At 41.2% G+C, this 15,680-nt stretch overlaps 1 protein-coding gene across 3 annotated transcripts; it reads left to right on the top strand.

The window, feature by feature from the left end:
* The first annotated feature begins 5,189 nt into the window (after positions 1–5,189).
* Positions 5,190–7,973, top strand: LOC120105603. 3 transcript variants are annotated; one of them, XR_005507951.1, is made up of 6 exons: positions 5,190–5,243; positions 6,251–6,695; positions 6,787–6,879; positions 7,108–7,212; positions 7,308–7,741; positions 7,886–7,973. XR_005507951.1 is itself a non-coding variant. In XM_039118203.1 (5 exons), the coding sequence occupies exons 1-4, from the start codon at positions 6,567–6,569 to the stop codon at positions 7,341–7,343; spliced, it is 363 nt and encodes a 120-aa protein (XP_038974131.1). In that variant the 5' UTR covers positions 6,162–6,566; the 3' UTR covers positions 7,344–7,741; positions 7,886–7,973. The 3 variants fall into 3 exon arrangements, 1 of the variants encoding a protein (XP_038974131.1); XR_005507952.1 differs by having other exon boundaries at positions 5,227–5,243; positions 6,311–6,695; XM_039118203.1 differs by lacking the exon at positions 5,190–5,243 and having other exon boundaries at positions 6,162–6,695.
* The last annotated feature ends 7,707 nt before the right edge of the window (positions 7,974–15,680 follow it).

Raw genomic sequence — 15,680 nt, 5'->3', positions numbered from 1 at the left:
CAATCCAACTGTAATCCGAGAGATTATAGTGAATTCCCAAGGGGACGCTTGGGGAGTGGACGTAGGTGCTAAGGAGAGCACCGAACCACTATATATTGTTGTGTTTGTGTTGTGCTTGTGTTTCCGTTTATTCTTGCATCATCTTCTATCTTTGCACTAGTTTAAATCATTCTAATAGCTTAAGAAAGCATCCACCGCACTTATATTGAGAAAACGTTTAAAGCACCGAAAATTAGAAGAAACCAATTCACCCCCCCTCTTGGCTTGTCACCTTGGGCAACAGTATCTATATATCATCTTGGGAAAGTTTATGGGGGTATCCTGGAGAAAGTAGTACATGAGGACTAGGTCCCTCTCAGACACAAAGTCGAACCGTCCGGTCTTTGGGAACAAAGACCGAGAAATGATGCTCAAGAAGAGCCGTATCTCAACTGAAAGTGAGCTGGCGGACACCTCATCTAAAGGGGACTGGGGTGGATGCCCTAGAATGGCCGTAAGGGCCTCAGTCCTATCTTCGGGGTGTGTGGGAGCCACCCCTAACTGTGGAAGGTGGAGGATTTGGGCTATGAAATCCTCGAAAATAAACAGTGGGACACCGGCTACGGTTCCCTCTATTCCCCCATCCCCCCTATGGACAGTACCATAGAACTCTCTAATCAGGCCAGGATATGTGGGGAGGTCTAGGAAACAAAAGTACTCTAAACCCTGGGCCCTAAGTCTATCTCCTATAGTGAAGCCCTCCCGGGAGAGATAGTCAAAATCGACGTATCTCCCGGTGGAGACCGCCTTCCCGGCACACGGCCTCGAGGGAACGGCCCTCGGCGGGGAACGAGCCGGAGGTTGTGGCCTCACGGGGTCGTTCCGGGCCTTGGAACGCCGCTCGGCACCGGTCGCGGAATGGGGCCTCTTCCGGCTTGGGACAGTGGCTTTGCGAGGCATGGTTGATCTAGAATGGGATGAGAAACCTAATGGACTATGAAAGATCGACGGAAAAAGACCTAGGGGCGGCCGGAGACGATCTAGGAGTCGGCTCTAGGGTTTTGAACAGTGGCGGCGGTGAAAATAAGTGTTTTCTAAACGATGGAGTTAGGGTTAAAAAGTCGGATCCCGACTGCGAGTCGACTCCACTGAGTCGCGAGTCGACTCGACCTCGAGTCGACTCCAAAATATGCGCGAGTCGACTCTCCTTATGCGCCTGTTTACCTCAAGTCGACTCCCGACTGTATGCGAGTCGACTCCCCCTCTGCTGCCATCATTCTCGAGTCGACTCCCGTGAATGCGCGAGTCGACTCCCCCTTACGAGCCGACTCTGAAACATGCTCGAGTCGTCTCGAACCCTGGCACGCACCTTAAAATCATGCTATATTCGTGCCGAATGAGGGAAAAACACTAAATTAGGCCCTGATTTGATGATTATTGAAAAGAAACTCTATATTAGCTAAAATCTAATCATCAAAATCAGTGAACTAGTGGAAAATACCACTAGGATGGATCATCTAGAATTAATTCCTTAGGATGCCCGTGAGCATACCTCCAAGCTTTAGTTAGCCCATGATCTACTATAGTCTCTTGGCTTGATGATGCATCTTCAATTAATTTTTGATTGTTATCTTGTAATGTCATCTCATCAATCTTTTCTTCAAGAATTTTCGTATCAGCATCAAAATTAACTCTCTTACTAGAGGAGATATCACTCGAGTCATCAAAAACAACATGTATGGATTCTTCTATAACTAGGGTTCTTTTATTAAAGACTCTATAGGCTTTACTAGTTGTAGAGTATCCTAAGAATATGCCCTCATCAGATTTAGAATCAAATTTTCCTAGATTGTCTTTCCCATTATTATGAACAAAACACCTACATCCAAAAACATGAAAGTAATTTACCTTTGGTTTTCTGTTTTTCCAAAGTTCATAAGGTGTTTTCTTTATAATGGGTCTCAATAAAACTCTATTTAATATATGACAAGAAGTGTTAATGGCTTCTTCCCAAAAGTACTTAGGGAGGTTACTTTCACATAACATAGTTCTAGCCATTTCTTCTAGAGTTCTATTTTTCCTCTCCACAACTCCATTTTGTTGTGGTGTTCTAGGTGCAGAGAAATTATGAGTTATCCCCTTTTTACTACAAAACTCATCAAATAACTGATTTTCAAATTCAGTACCATGGTCACTTCTAATAGCTATTACTGAGGTATCTCTAGCATTGGTTACTTCCTTATGGAATTTCTTGAAAACAGAAAATGCTTGATCCTTATGAGCTAAGAACATGACCCATGTGTATCTAGAATAATCATCTACAATAACTAGACCATATTTATTTCCACCTAGGCTTGTGGTTCTAGTTGGTCCGAATAGGTCCATGTGTAGTAGTTCTAGAGGTCTAGAAGTTGAGACACAATTTATAGATTTAAAGGAGTTCCTTGATTGTTTGCCAAATTGACATGCTTCACAAATTTTATTCTTTTCAAACTTTAATTTTGGCAAACCTATCACAGAATCTCTTTTAACTAGTTTGGATATTGTGTCCATGCTTGCATGACCTAACTTACGGTGCCATAACCAACTAGCATCATTGTCCTTAGTTCCATTAACAACTAAGCATGGGTTGTGTTTGGCAAGATCCTCAAGATCTACAACATACACATTCCCACGTCTTATTCTTTTAAAAACTAAACTATTGTCGTTTGGGTTTGTTATGATGCATAGTGATGGTTTAAATATAACATTATAGCCTCTATCACATAATTGACTAATGCTTAATAAATTATGCTTAAGACCATCAACATATCTAACATTATCAATAAAAGTAGAAGGGGTAATTTGAACTTTACCAATACCAATGATGTGACCTTGGTTGTTGTCTCCAAAAGTCACAGCACCTCCCTTCTTAGCTTCAAGGGTGAAGAATTGATCCTTGTCACCCGTCATGTGTCTTGAGCAGCCACTATCCAAGTACCAGCAATTTTTGTTGACCTTGGCTGCAAGACACTCCTACACAAGTAGATCATATAATCTTAGGTACCCAAGTTTTCTTGGGTCCTTCATGGTTAGTCATGTTGGTTCCTTTTGGAACCCATATCCTTTTAATTTTTCTTTTAGTTTTACCTTTTCTATAATCGCACACATTTGCTTTATGTCCTAAGGTTCCACAACAAAAACAGATTATTTTCTTAGTTTTACTTTCCCCAGCTTTAACAAAGAAGTTACTAAGAAGTTTTTGCTTATTTTTTGGTTTATACCCTAAACCCGCTCTATTAAATACTGCTCGTTGACTATTAAGTATCATATTCAATTTTTCAGAACTATATGTAAACTTTTCAACCAAAGGTTTGTACTTTTCAAGTTCTTTAGTTAGAGTTTGTTTTTCGGTTTTTAGAATGTTTAAATCTTTTATGAGATTCTCGTTTAAGATTTGTTTATTTTTTTGAAGTTCTGAAATTTTCTTAGTTAATTTTTCATTATCTTTACTCAAGGTATTAGTCTTTTGAGTTAAGAGTTGATTGCTTGTCTTAAGTTCTAAATTTTCTTTGGTGATAGAGTCCTTATCCTTAACTAATTTATCATATTTATGTAGGTATGATTGATTAGCTATCTTTAGCTCTTTATTCTTAAGATTTATGGCCTTATATTCAATCATTAGTTCATTAAATGCATCATACAATTCATCAAATGTAAAATCTAGATGCGATTCGGACGTTACCTCATTTTTATTGGCCATGAAGCAGAAATTGGCCTTTTCTTTTTGTTCATCATCCAATGATGATGATGATGAGTCGGAGTCCGATAGGGTGGTGACGAGAGCTTTCTTCTTCTTGTATTTGCTCTCCTTCCTTAGTAAGGGACACTCAACTCGGATGTGCCCCGGTTTCTTGCACTCATAACACCCAATCCCCTCACTTTCCCTTTCCTTACCTTTATCCTTGCGGAAGGAATTTGAGGGGCCTCTCCTTTGATGAAAGGACTTTTTATTGTTGATGAATTTTCTGAACTTGCGCACTAGAAGAGCCTCATCATCATCTCCCTCATGATCCTCTTCTCACTACAAGAAAATACACTTTCAGCGACCACTTTCGGCGACTACATGAATCGTGGTCGCGGCAAATAAGGCTATTTGCGACCAACATCCTTATTAGTTACTGAATGGTTATCCTACACCGACGAAATGGATATTTGGTCGCGGAAAAGCAAAACCAAGTTGGCGGGGTGGAGGTAAACGTTTGGCGACTAACGTTTCGTCGCGGATAATAAGGCTATCTGCGACCACCATCCTTGTTAGTTACAGAATAATTATCCTACACCGACGAACTGCATATTTGGTCGCGGAAAAGCAAAACCAAGTTGGCGGGTGGCGGTAAAACTTTGGGCGACTAACGTTTGGTCACGGAAAAGAAGGCTATCGGCGACCAACATCCTTGTTAGTGACGGAATAAATATCCTACACCGACGAAATGCATATTTAGTCGCGGAAAAGCAATACTAAGTTGGCACGAGTCCAATATTTCGCGCGGGCTGGAGGTAAAACTAACGATGTTGTGCTAGCCCCTGTAAAATGCTAATTTCTAAGTTCAAAAAAAGAAAAAACTACTTATTTTCAAACGGTGCCATTTGACATCTTAATTCACTTAGGCATGCATATTCTTGTCTCTTCGGCTAAATCTCAATCCCACAACTTTTCTTCATACTTAAATTCTTTTTTTATTATTATTATAATATAATTTTAAAAGCTCGAGCTCGATGCTTGACTCCTTATCAAATAAATATATGGATCGACAAGATACGCGACATGAGGACGTGGCAGGAACGAAAATTCACTTAAAAATATATAGAATTCTTGGACATCCTACGGGCAGGATCGAAAATCCGCTCCGAAATAAATTTGCACGCATCCTTTTTAGTTACTGAATGATTGTTTTACATCAATTAAATGCATATTTGATCGTAGAAAATCAAAACCAAGTTGGCGCGAGTCCAGTATTTCGGGTGGGCTGGAGGTAAAAGTTTTAGCGACTGAATTTTGGTTTCTAAAGATTCATATGTAGCGACTAAACCAATTTAGTCGCGAAAAGGATGAATGCAGGGAAACCAAATAAAAAAAAACCTAATTCCCTATTCTTCTCCTTTTCACCCGCACGTCGCCTTCATCCCGCCTTCACCCTGCCTTCACCCGCACGTCTGCACGTCGGCATCGCCCGTTCGCCGGTTCACCCGTTCGGTCATCCCTTCGGCGTCGGCGTCCCAAGGTACGTTGTCTTCTCGATTTTAATTTAGCAGAGGCCGGGAGGGAGAGGGAGAGGGAGAGGGAGAGGGAGAGGTGGCCGGAGGTCGTCGGGAAATTAGGAGGCCAGCCGGGAGAGGATTGATAAGCTGGGAGAGAAACAGAGGCCGGGAGGGAGAGGGAGAGGGAGAGGTGGCCGGGGGTCGTCGGGGGTCGTCGGGAACCAGTGGAGGCGAGCCGGGAGAAGAAGAAACCCTTTTATTTTGCAGAGGCCGGGAGGGAGAGGGAGAGGGAGAGGGAGCGGTGGCCGGGGGTCCTCGGGGGTTCTCCTCCTTCGCCGCCGCCGCCGCCACCGGGGAATTTGGAGGCGAGGCGAGAGAAGAAGAAACCGACGAGGGCTTCTCCTCCTTCGCCGCCGCCGCATCCACCGCGGAGGGCTTCTCCTCCTTCGCCGCCGCCGCCGCCACCGGGGAGGAGATTTAGGGCTAGGTCCTTTTCCTAGGCCGGCAGGGAGAGAGAGCGAGGAGGGATTTGGGGACGGTGGTTTTGTTTTGGGTGGAGAGAAACAGAGGATGTTTTGGTCTTGGTTTTCCTTCCCTCACGTTACTCCGATCCAGCTGGGCCATCGGGAAGAAAGATAGGGGGATTGGAGAGGGTGGAGATTTTTTTAATTTTTTCTTCCCATTTCTATTTGGGTTGAATGGTTGCCGTGCTGTGGTATCTAAGGGGAGATGGGAGATGGGAGATGGGAGATGGGATTTTTTTTAAACTAAATATATTTTCATGCTCCTATTCAAGAATTATATTAAACTGAAGAGGCTTTTTTATCTTTGTTAGATTCATGCATCTTTGTTGAAATAGTATACTTGACAGCTATCTATTTTCATATCATTTTTTAACTATTTTATACTTATTAAAATTTAGTATTATTATAATAATAAAAAAAAGGAAATGTCTCATTCACTGAATTTGTCTTAGGCCTCCAAATGTATTGGGCCGTCTCTGGTTTTCTGCTGCAACTTTTTTTTGCAGGATACAAAAATAAATCTATAAACTAATCAATCTAACTTGATGAAGTACTTTGTAGGTCAGTCAAAATGGACAAGAGTTGGATGACAATAAAAAATAGAATGAAGAGTAAAGAGTATAGAGAAGGGGTGAAGTCCTTTATTGAATTTGCGGTGGCAAATTTAGGCTCAGCAAATGATATTTGGTGTCCTTGTGTCGAGTGCATGAATGACAAAAAACAAAGCATTCAAGTTGTCAAGATTCATTTAATGTTAAAAGGAATCTCGCCTTCTTACAAGACTTGGGTGCAACATGGAGAATATGCAATTGAAGGCACAATATGAAATTGCATTACAAGCATGTTAAGAACGTCTTACATGTGGATCCTTATAGTCATCCATACGAACATGTGACTCAAGAGGATTGGCGCCACTTAATTGACGATGTGTGGAAAAGCAAAGAACACAAGGTAACTTACATATTTAGTGCTTCAGAGTTTATAAGTAAAATATTTGATCATAATGTTTTCTTTAGATTTTTAATTTGTATTTTTTTTGAAGGTGAGATCAAAAGCTGGCAAAAAGAATAGGAAAAAGCTTGAGTACAATCATTGTTCAGGATCTCGGTCATTTGTTGCAACAATGACTATACAGGTAATATATTTTTGAGTATGTACTGGCTATATTTTTAGTGAATTGCCTGTGAAACAGTCTATGGGATAGTTTTGGCTATTGTAAAATAGATAATTTGCTGCAAGTAGATTTTTTATTCTAGTTTGCTGCATGTATATTTTTGGAATCATTTATGCAAGTAGATCTGACAGTTATTTTAGTTTTTTTATTATATAGTGGCTATATGCTAATCTAAATTACACTTTGCAGCCGGAGTTTAATGGTTCTGAAAACCTTGAATTTCCAGAATTCTATAAGAAAACTCATACCAAGAAGAACAAAGAGTGGATTGATCCTATTTGCGCCGTGAAACATGTAGGTATCTAAAATCTCAATAATAATTTAAATCACTTTATGCTTTTGCAAGATTATATATACATTTAATTCTGTTGTTACCTTTGCATTGACAGTCAAAGATGTTGAGCTTGCGAGAAGAATCTTCCTAATCCGGTGTGCAATTAACATCAGAGGAGATGTCTAGGCAGGCACTTGGAAAAAGGAAGAGATACATTCTTGGATTTGGGGATGGGCCGAAGCCCTCTTCATCTTCTTCCACACCTAGTCGTGTGTCACAAGACCATGTTGGGGAGTTACAGAAACTTAAAGCTGAGATGGAGGAGATGAAGATGGAGCGTGAGATGGAGCGTGAGGAGCTGCGGAGGCAATTGGAACAGGAGAGGAGAGAGCGTGAGGAGGAAAAGAAAGAGCGAGAGGAAGAACAGAAGCAAATTGCACATCTTACAAGTTTGGTGACAGAGTTCTTAAAGGAAAAGACTCAAACGCATAAGTCGTCTATCCATCATGATGGGGCCATGTCATCAACTGGTGGCACAAATACTCGTTGGTATGTATTCTCATTTATATTACGTAGGTTATTTAGAGATTTGGACCAAATTAAGTGAAATATCATTGTGAACTTATACTTGAATTTTAGTTTATTATTTTTCACATGTGGTTATTGATTGTGTATTCTTTTTTGCTTTCTCAGATACATGGTGGAGTTATGAGCATGTGAATCTAGTTTTTGGTACATGGATAGCTTTTGTTCAGATGATCATGGTGGAGTTGTCTACAAGCAGAAATCAGTTTTTTGTTTATTCATATTTTTATCTACATGATGGTTGTTTGGATGAATTGCAAGATCAGATATTTTGGGATTTTTAATTTACATTTTGATGTGTTTGGTGATGATTATCACCTTAACATAGGTATGGATGAAACATTTTGATGAATGGTTAATAGGTTTGCTTGACTTTTATCTTATAGATGATGATATTTATAATGAATGATTATGGATTCTCCAACATTGTGTATACTTCTATTTGGATGAGCAAATATATTGTGCAATATGGATAATGGATAGGCTGTGTTGGTTGTACAGGATTTGGAACGAGCCCAAAAATAAATATTAAGCTTATAATTTGAATTATTAATTAAATACAGGTTAATACTTTCTGCCACCAAAAAATGTTTGTTGCCAATGCATTCCAATACATTCTACGACCAAACTATTGGTGGGGGAAGATAGACATTCAGTGACCATATTTTTGGTAGCGGAAGACAAACATTCAACGACCAACTATTTGGTCGGCGTGGGAATTAGCGACAACAAATTTGGTCGCTGAAAAGTTGCTTTGGCAACCAAACGTTGGTCGTTGTTGGTGTACCTTAGGTGACCACACAATATTGGTCGCCAAAACCTTTCAGTGACTAGGGTTCGGCGACGAAGAGTATTCTAGTCGCGAAAAGGTTTCGGCGACCAAATATGGTTATTCGGCGACTCAAATCTTAGTCGCTGAATATGTATTTTCTTGTAGTGTCTTCACTGCTACTACTGCAAGACAAGTCCTTGTTAGATGATGTAGATTTAAGAGCTATTACCTTTTTCTTATGGGAGGACTCCTCTTCGTTGTGTTGCTTCATGGTTAGCTCGTGAGTCATTAGGGATCCAAGGAGCTCTTCAAGTGGAAGCTTGTTCAAGTCCTTGGCTTCTTGGATTGCCGTCACCTTGGCTTCCCATGATCTTGGTAGACAGCGAAGAATTTTCCTGACAAGATCACTGTTAGTATAGTTTTTGCCAAGGCTTTTTAGGCCATTGACAATGTCAGTAAACCTAGTGAACATGCTAGTGATTGTTTCATTTGAATCCATCTTAAATAGTTCATACTTATGAACTAATATATTTATTTTGGATTCTTTGACTTGATTTGTGCCCTCATGGGTCACTTCAAGTCTGTCCCAAATCTCTTTTGCTGAATTGCAAGTGGAGACTCTATTGAATTCATTCCTATCTAGTGAACAATAAAGCACATTCATTGCTTTCGCATTGAGTTGTGCCTTCCTAAAGTCATAGTCATCCCAATCCTTTTATAGTTTGGGTACATTGACACCCTCTACATAGATGGATGGGATGTATGGTCCATTCACTATAATGGTCCACATCTCATAATCTTGGGCTTGGATAAATATTCTCATCCTAGCCTTCCAATATGAGTAGTCGGATCCATTAAAGAAAGGGGGTCTTTGGGTGGACTGACCCTCGATGTGGAAAGATCCAAATGGGGTTGTCATTTTGATCTTTGACTCTTAGGGTAGAAGAGTTTAGGCTCTGATACCACTTGTTGCCCAGATAGACAACCCAAGAGGGGGGGTGAATTGGGTTTTAAAATAATTTAGCTATTTAAAACGTTTGTGGATGACTAATTAATGCTTTAGCGTGATGATTAATTCGTTACTATGTGCTGTGAATGAAATGAGAGAAATAGAAAGAGACAACCAATCACAAACACAAAGTTTTATAGTGGTTCAGAGCTAACCCTTGCTCCTACGTCTACTCCCCAAGTCTTACTTGGGAATTCACTATAACCCCTTGGATTACAGCCGGTTGTTTTACAAGCTCACAACCTAACTTGTTGTTTTACGAGCTCACAACGAACTCGGTCGGTTTTTCCAGGCTCACCGACTAGAACCACCCGGATTGTTTTCCCGGGATCACAATCGAACCCTTACACGTTGGTTTTAACCTAGGCTCACCAACTAACCTCTACACCCTTGATTCAATCTTCCGATTGAACCAAGCAAAGATAAGATGTAAAGAAAAAGGACAAATAGAAAAACAAAGCTTCTCAAAAGCAGATAAATAACAATATAAACTGAAGAGAGGTTAGAAGCCCTCAAACACGTTTGAGTTGGAGTTGAGTAGGACTTCTTGAACTTCGGGTCTCCTCTTGAATGTCTGGTCGACTTGAATGCAGGAGGAGTCTTCTTTAAATGCTGGGAAGAGGAAGTTGGATGGAGTTAATGCCGCTCTTCCCTCTTTTCGTTGAAAACCAACTTGCAGAGAATGAAAGCTTGATCTCTTTGAATGGAATAGTAGTTCTCTGCCTTGCTACAGTCCTCTGTGGCTATTTAAGCCATCCCCCACGGAAACTAGCTGTTAGACACCTTTTTCTGCCCGTTCTGCATACTCTGCACAACCTGACAATATGTCCGTTGGGGTTGGAGTCGACTCGCGCGATCAGGAGTCGACTCGGCTGTAGCGAGAGTCGACTCATGCTTTTCTGGAGTCGACTCGGCAACGTTCCGGATTTGAATTAAAGTAGCCTCTTCGACTGGGAGTCGACTCGTCTTGACCCGGAGTCGACTCGCCAACTTCTGGAGCTGACTTGGCATTTTCGGAGTCGGCTCCTCCCATGAAATCCGTAGATCAACTTTTCAATTTGGTCCGCTCGAGTCGACTCGACAATCCTGGGAGTCGACTCGGCGCTCAGAGCCCGAACTCCCGATCTTCTGTCTTTTGGCTCGTCCAGTCTTGGAGTCGACTCGAACTTTCCCGGAGTCGACTCGGCTCTCAGTTTTCGAAACTTAGTCTTCTGCCTTTTTGGTGTACCGCTGCCTTGGAGTCGACTCGAGCTGTCTGGGAGTCGACTCGGCTCTCAGAGACAACAAATTGATCTTCTGTCTTTTTGGGTCGCGCTGTCTTGGAGTCGACTCGCGTATTGCGGGAGTCGACTCGAATCTCAGAGTTCGAAAACGGTTCTCTGACTTTTGCCTTGTGTTCCACTGAGAGTCGACTCTCACTTTCTTTGGAGTCGACCTGCCAACCATCGGAGTCGACTCGCGTTCTACAGGAGTCGACTCGAATCTCAGGGTCGAAAAAACGCTCTCTGACTTTTCTGTCTGTAGCTTCTTGGAGTCGACTCATATTACTCCGGAGTCGACTCGGTAGGCATCGGAGTCGACTCGCGCACTTCAGGAGTCGACTCGCTGACAGGTTTTGAGTTGATGCTTTCTGTTCGTCTGTCTGTTCTCAGTCGGAGTCGACTCGTACTGGTCTGGAGTCGACTCGAGCCCGTGCCAGTGATTCTGATACGCTTGGAGTCGACTCGTAATATCCTGGAGTCGACTCGAGTCTCAGACTTTGGTTCAAACTGACTTCTTAACTTATCCAAAATATTATGAACCAAGTCTAGAAACACTTTAGACAAGATTTTCACTGAAACACTCAATTGAATTCATTAGTAAACAAGAGATATACTCAGATGCTTTGAGCTCATCAAAATCAAATAGGGTTATGATCAATCACTCCACATCCTACATCCTAGGGATGAAGATCTATAGAGATAGATCTAAGAGGTTGCTTGGATTGTCCCAATCCACGTACATTGATACTATGTTGAAGCAGTTCAACATGGAGAATTCCAAGAAGGGCTATCTTTCGATAGGCCAAGGAATTTCTCTCTCTAAGAAAGATTGTTCGACAACTTCCAAAGAGAGAGAGCGTATGAGTAGAATCCCATATGCTTCAGTAGTGGGATCCATCATGTACGCCATGACATGGACGAGACCGGATGTTGCATACTCACTAGCAGTAGCAAGTAGGTATCAGTCTGATCCGGGTGAGAACCATTGGAAGGTGGTGAAAACCATCGTTAAGTATTTGAGAAATACTAAGGACCAATGGTTAATCTATGGAGAATCTGACTTAAAACTTGAGGGGTTTACAGACTCTAGTTTTCAGTCAGACCATGATGACAGTAAGAGTATGTCAGGATTTGTGTTTACCCTAAATGGAGGAGCAGTCTGTTGGAAAAGTTTCAAGCAGCATTCAGTAGCCGATTCTGTATACGAAGCAGAATATGTTGCTGCATCAGATGCCGCAAAGGAAGCTATTTGGATCAAGAAGTTCGTAAATCAACTTGGTGTTGCTCCCTCAATCAACGGTCCAGTTCTTTTGTATTGTGACAATACTGGAGCCACTGCACAAGCAAAGGAGCCAAAGTCTTACCACAGGACCAAGCACATTCTGCATCGCTACCACCTGGTATGAGAGATCGTGGAACAAGGTGACGTCAATCTTCAGAAGATCGATGGAAAGGAGAACCTAGCTGACCCATTCACTAAAGCCCTTTCTGTAAAGGAGTTCGATTATCACAAATCGAAGATGGGTATAAGATACTGTACAAATTGGCTTTAGTCCAAGTGGGAGTTGTTGGGAATTGTGTCCCAAAGTCAATTTTTTAATTGTAAGAAATTGGATTATATATATGTTTTATTAAAATGAATAAAAATTTATTCTGGCATTTTTCTAATCATCACAAGTGATACATCTTCAAATTGAACTCCTGTATATTGTGATGAAGTCCTTATGACTAATTTAGTGGATAAAGGAGGTTTTATCATTTAGTCCTTAAACCAATTCGCGACCAAATGATGAGTTGTCAATTGGACGATAGCTATGTCAAGTACAGATCGTTGTATGCCATTTAGTTGGTTGTCCTCTTAAACCAAGAAGTGTGGAGACACTGTATGGCATACAGATGAGATGTAGGAGTACATCGTCACTGAACAGTGACTCACTTGCGTAGCACTCCACTGTCGGGAGTTAGCTCGCAAAGCGTATGGGCATAAGTACCCCTTAGACCTGAGACTGTCACGGTGACTTGCAAACAACTCACTGTACTTATAGGCACTGCACGACCTGAATTTCTAATTCAGGGATCGGAGGATGCTGGGTGCAGTCAAGTACTCGCGAAGTCTGTGTATGAGTCAAGATGGGATTGACCGCTCCAGATTATATGAGTTGATGTCTCGCTGTATTTCAATTTAGTAAAATCTTGGCTAGGGTAAACCAAGTGATAGATCACTTGATTTGATTAATTGAAATACACTATTGATGACCGGACTCAGAGTTCGACAGTCCACTCTGAGGTCATCTTGAGCATCGATGGTCTTAGGGATGAATGATGAGAGCACAAAAGTGCAATCGTCATACCATCTTAATTAGTATTATAGCTAATCATCAATAATAAAATTAACTAATTAACATTGTATTTGTGTTTGAGTGCAAGTAATCCAAGAAACCCAATAATATCGGGTTTGAGCCCAATGCCCGGCAGCCCAAGCTCAAGTCAAGCCAGCATCTTCCAGGGCCTGCACATCCTGACTTCATCCCGCGATACAACACAACATCGCGAGCATCTCCGTATCCGCATCCAATGATCCAGATCAGCTCCCAACCAGCGTTGCAACCTTCCATTCCCAGCCATCCGCCCAGCCAATCATCAACATTCCGAATAAATCCACTCCGATCGCTCCTCCACGCCATCAACTCAATCAAAACAACGTCCCACGATCAGCAGCCGTCCGTTTCAAGGAGTCGCTTTAGCCGTGAAGCCCAAGATTCAAGCTCCTTCTCGTGATCCCACAACGTCCCAGCTCCTTCCCAAATCAAGCCGAAGCCGCAACCCAGCCGTTCGTGGTCCCCGTTCCTTCTCCATTTGAGCATTCCGGTGCATCACGGCCATCCATGTCCTCCTCCTTCCCAGCATCCAATCCAGCACCCAAAGAAGGAAACCATCTCATCTTCTTCCATTCACGCCATCGACCCCGTTATCCACGACTCCTCCCAGCAAAGATCCCGGATGACTCCCCTCTTCCATGATCCCATCAACGCCACAGCATCCCGTGGCATCTTCCATTTCAGTGCGTCCCCACCGCTCTTGATTCAGCCTTCCGGATTCGAAGCGTCATTCACGTCCTCCTCCTGCTTCCAATCCGGCAACCAAAGAAGGGAAGAGCAATGATCCCGCGTCCGTAAAGGAAGCCCCAGCATCCTTCCTCTTCCGCGTGCGATCCCGGACGATTTGCCTCCTTCCAGCGCCTGGATCCGCGTCCCCACCTTCTGCATGCATCCCAAATCCTTCCGCAGATCACGCACCTTCCATCCGCGTCGCTGCCAGCTCCTCCCGTCGATCCCGCAGCCTCTGACGCCGCATCCGAGCTCCGCGATCACCGCTCCTCCCAGCAATTTCAACATGTCTCCAAGAGCCTATAAGAAGATCGAAGGAGAGGGAAGGAAGGTGTGCTCGGTTGGGGTGGAGGCCAAGAAATAGAGGAAAGGAAAGGGCTCTCGGTCGGCTGGTCTAAGGAGGAAGAAGAAGCTCTGTTCTTGGAAACAGAGGAGAAGCCCTATTTTCTAAGAAGAAGGAAGAAAAAAAAATGCTATTTTAATTTTTTTAACTGTTCAACCGAGTTACTTGTTTTTTTTATTTCATTTTTTTTATTTTATGTTCTTGTAATCAATTTCCTTTTTGTGAAATCCATCAGTTTATTTTATGAAATCCGTGTCTAGGTTCAATTTAATGTTTGCTTTATATACAATATATTAATTTTCTTTTAGGCAATCTGTGCTCTAGGTTTAGTTTAATCTTTGCAATTTATTCTGAAATTCTTAATTTTAAGATAACTCTGAAATTAATTCTTGCTATTCGACTGGCGATTTTAATTCATATTCTGTCTTTAGAAATCGATCCCTAATCTGCAACCAATTTGAATTGCAAAGTTTTCTTTCTCCCCTTTGTTTATTTTCAATTAGAGGACATTCAACTTTCCCAACGTAAGGTTTTTCTTTCGTTATTCAAAAATCGGTTTCGAATCCAAGTGAATATTTTAATTTTTATACAACTCCAATCGCCTCCCTGTGGATCGACCTCTTATGACCACTATTCTTCGAGTAGAACAGGTAAGAGTTAAATTAATTTAAACTTTGTTTGTCGGTTCTAACAACGATCTGTTTAGCATATTTTTAGGTAAACAGGAACCGGACGAACAGAATTTTGGCGCCGTTGTTGGGGAGGCAAATCGAGAAGCAAGAACGATCACGAAGATCAAATTAGATTTTGGATGCCCAGAGTGAACGCACTCCGATAGTAAGTTTTTATTTTTTCTTATTTTAATTATTTTTAGTTAATAATTTCGTAGTTATTAAATTCTGAAATTTGAAATTCGAAATTTAAAGTTTTTTTAAAAAAGTAAAAAAATAAAATTCAAAAAAAAAAATAAAAAAAATTGAAAAAATTTCCATAATTCAAAAATTCAAAAATTTAAATTCAAAAGTTGAATTCTGAGATTCAAAATTTGAAATTTAAATTTTAAAAAAAGTTAAAAAAATTAATTAATTAAATCAAAAAAAAAATTAAAATTTTTTTTTATTATTTTTGCTACTAATTGATAGGGTGCAATCCTCCGAGGTTATCATACCTCTATTGGGGCTCCTCACGGAGTAATCTCCAGAGCTTATTCAACGGGCATTCGGAGATTGACTGACGCATAAGGATTGTGTTTAGTTTACATTCAAGTTATTATTATATAAAAATTTAAATAAAAAAAATAATAAAAAAAAATTTGCTTGCTCATTTAATCAGTACAACCTAATGACATTGCATAAACTTTAAAAAAATCATTGATTATTTGCTGCATTTAATATTAAGCATTTGCATAAA

The sequence above is a fragment of the Phoenix dactylifera genome, unplaced genomic scaffold (genome assembly GCF_009389715.1).
Source record: "Phoenix dactylifera cultivar Barhee BC4 unplaced genomic scaffold, palm_55x_up_171113_PBpolish2nd_filt_p 000319F, whole genome shotgun sequence".
Lineage (NCBI taxonomy): Eukaryota > Viridiplantae > Streptophyta > Magnoliopsida > Arecales > Arecaceae > Phoenix > Phoenix dactylifera.
This window is presented reverse-complemented; position numbering and strand designations above follow the sequence as displayed.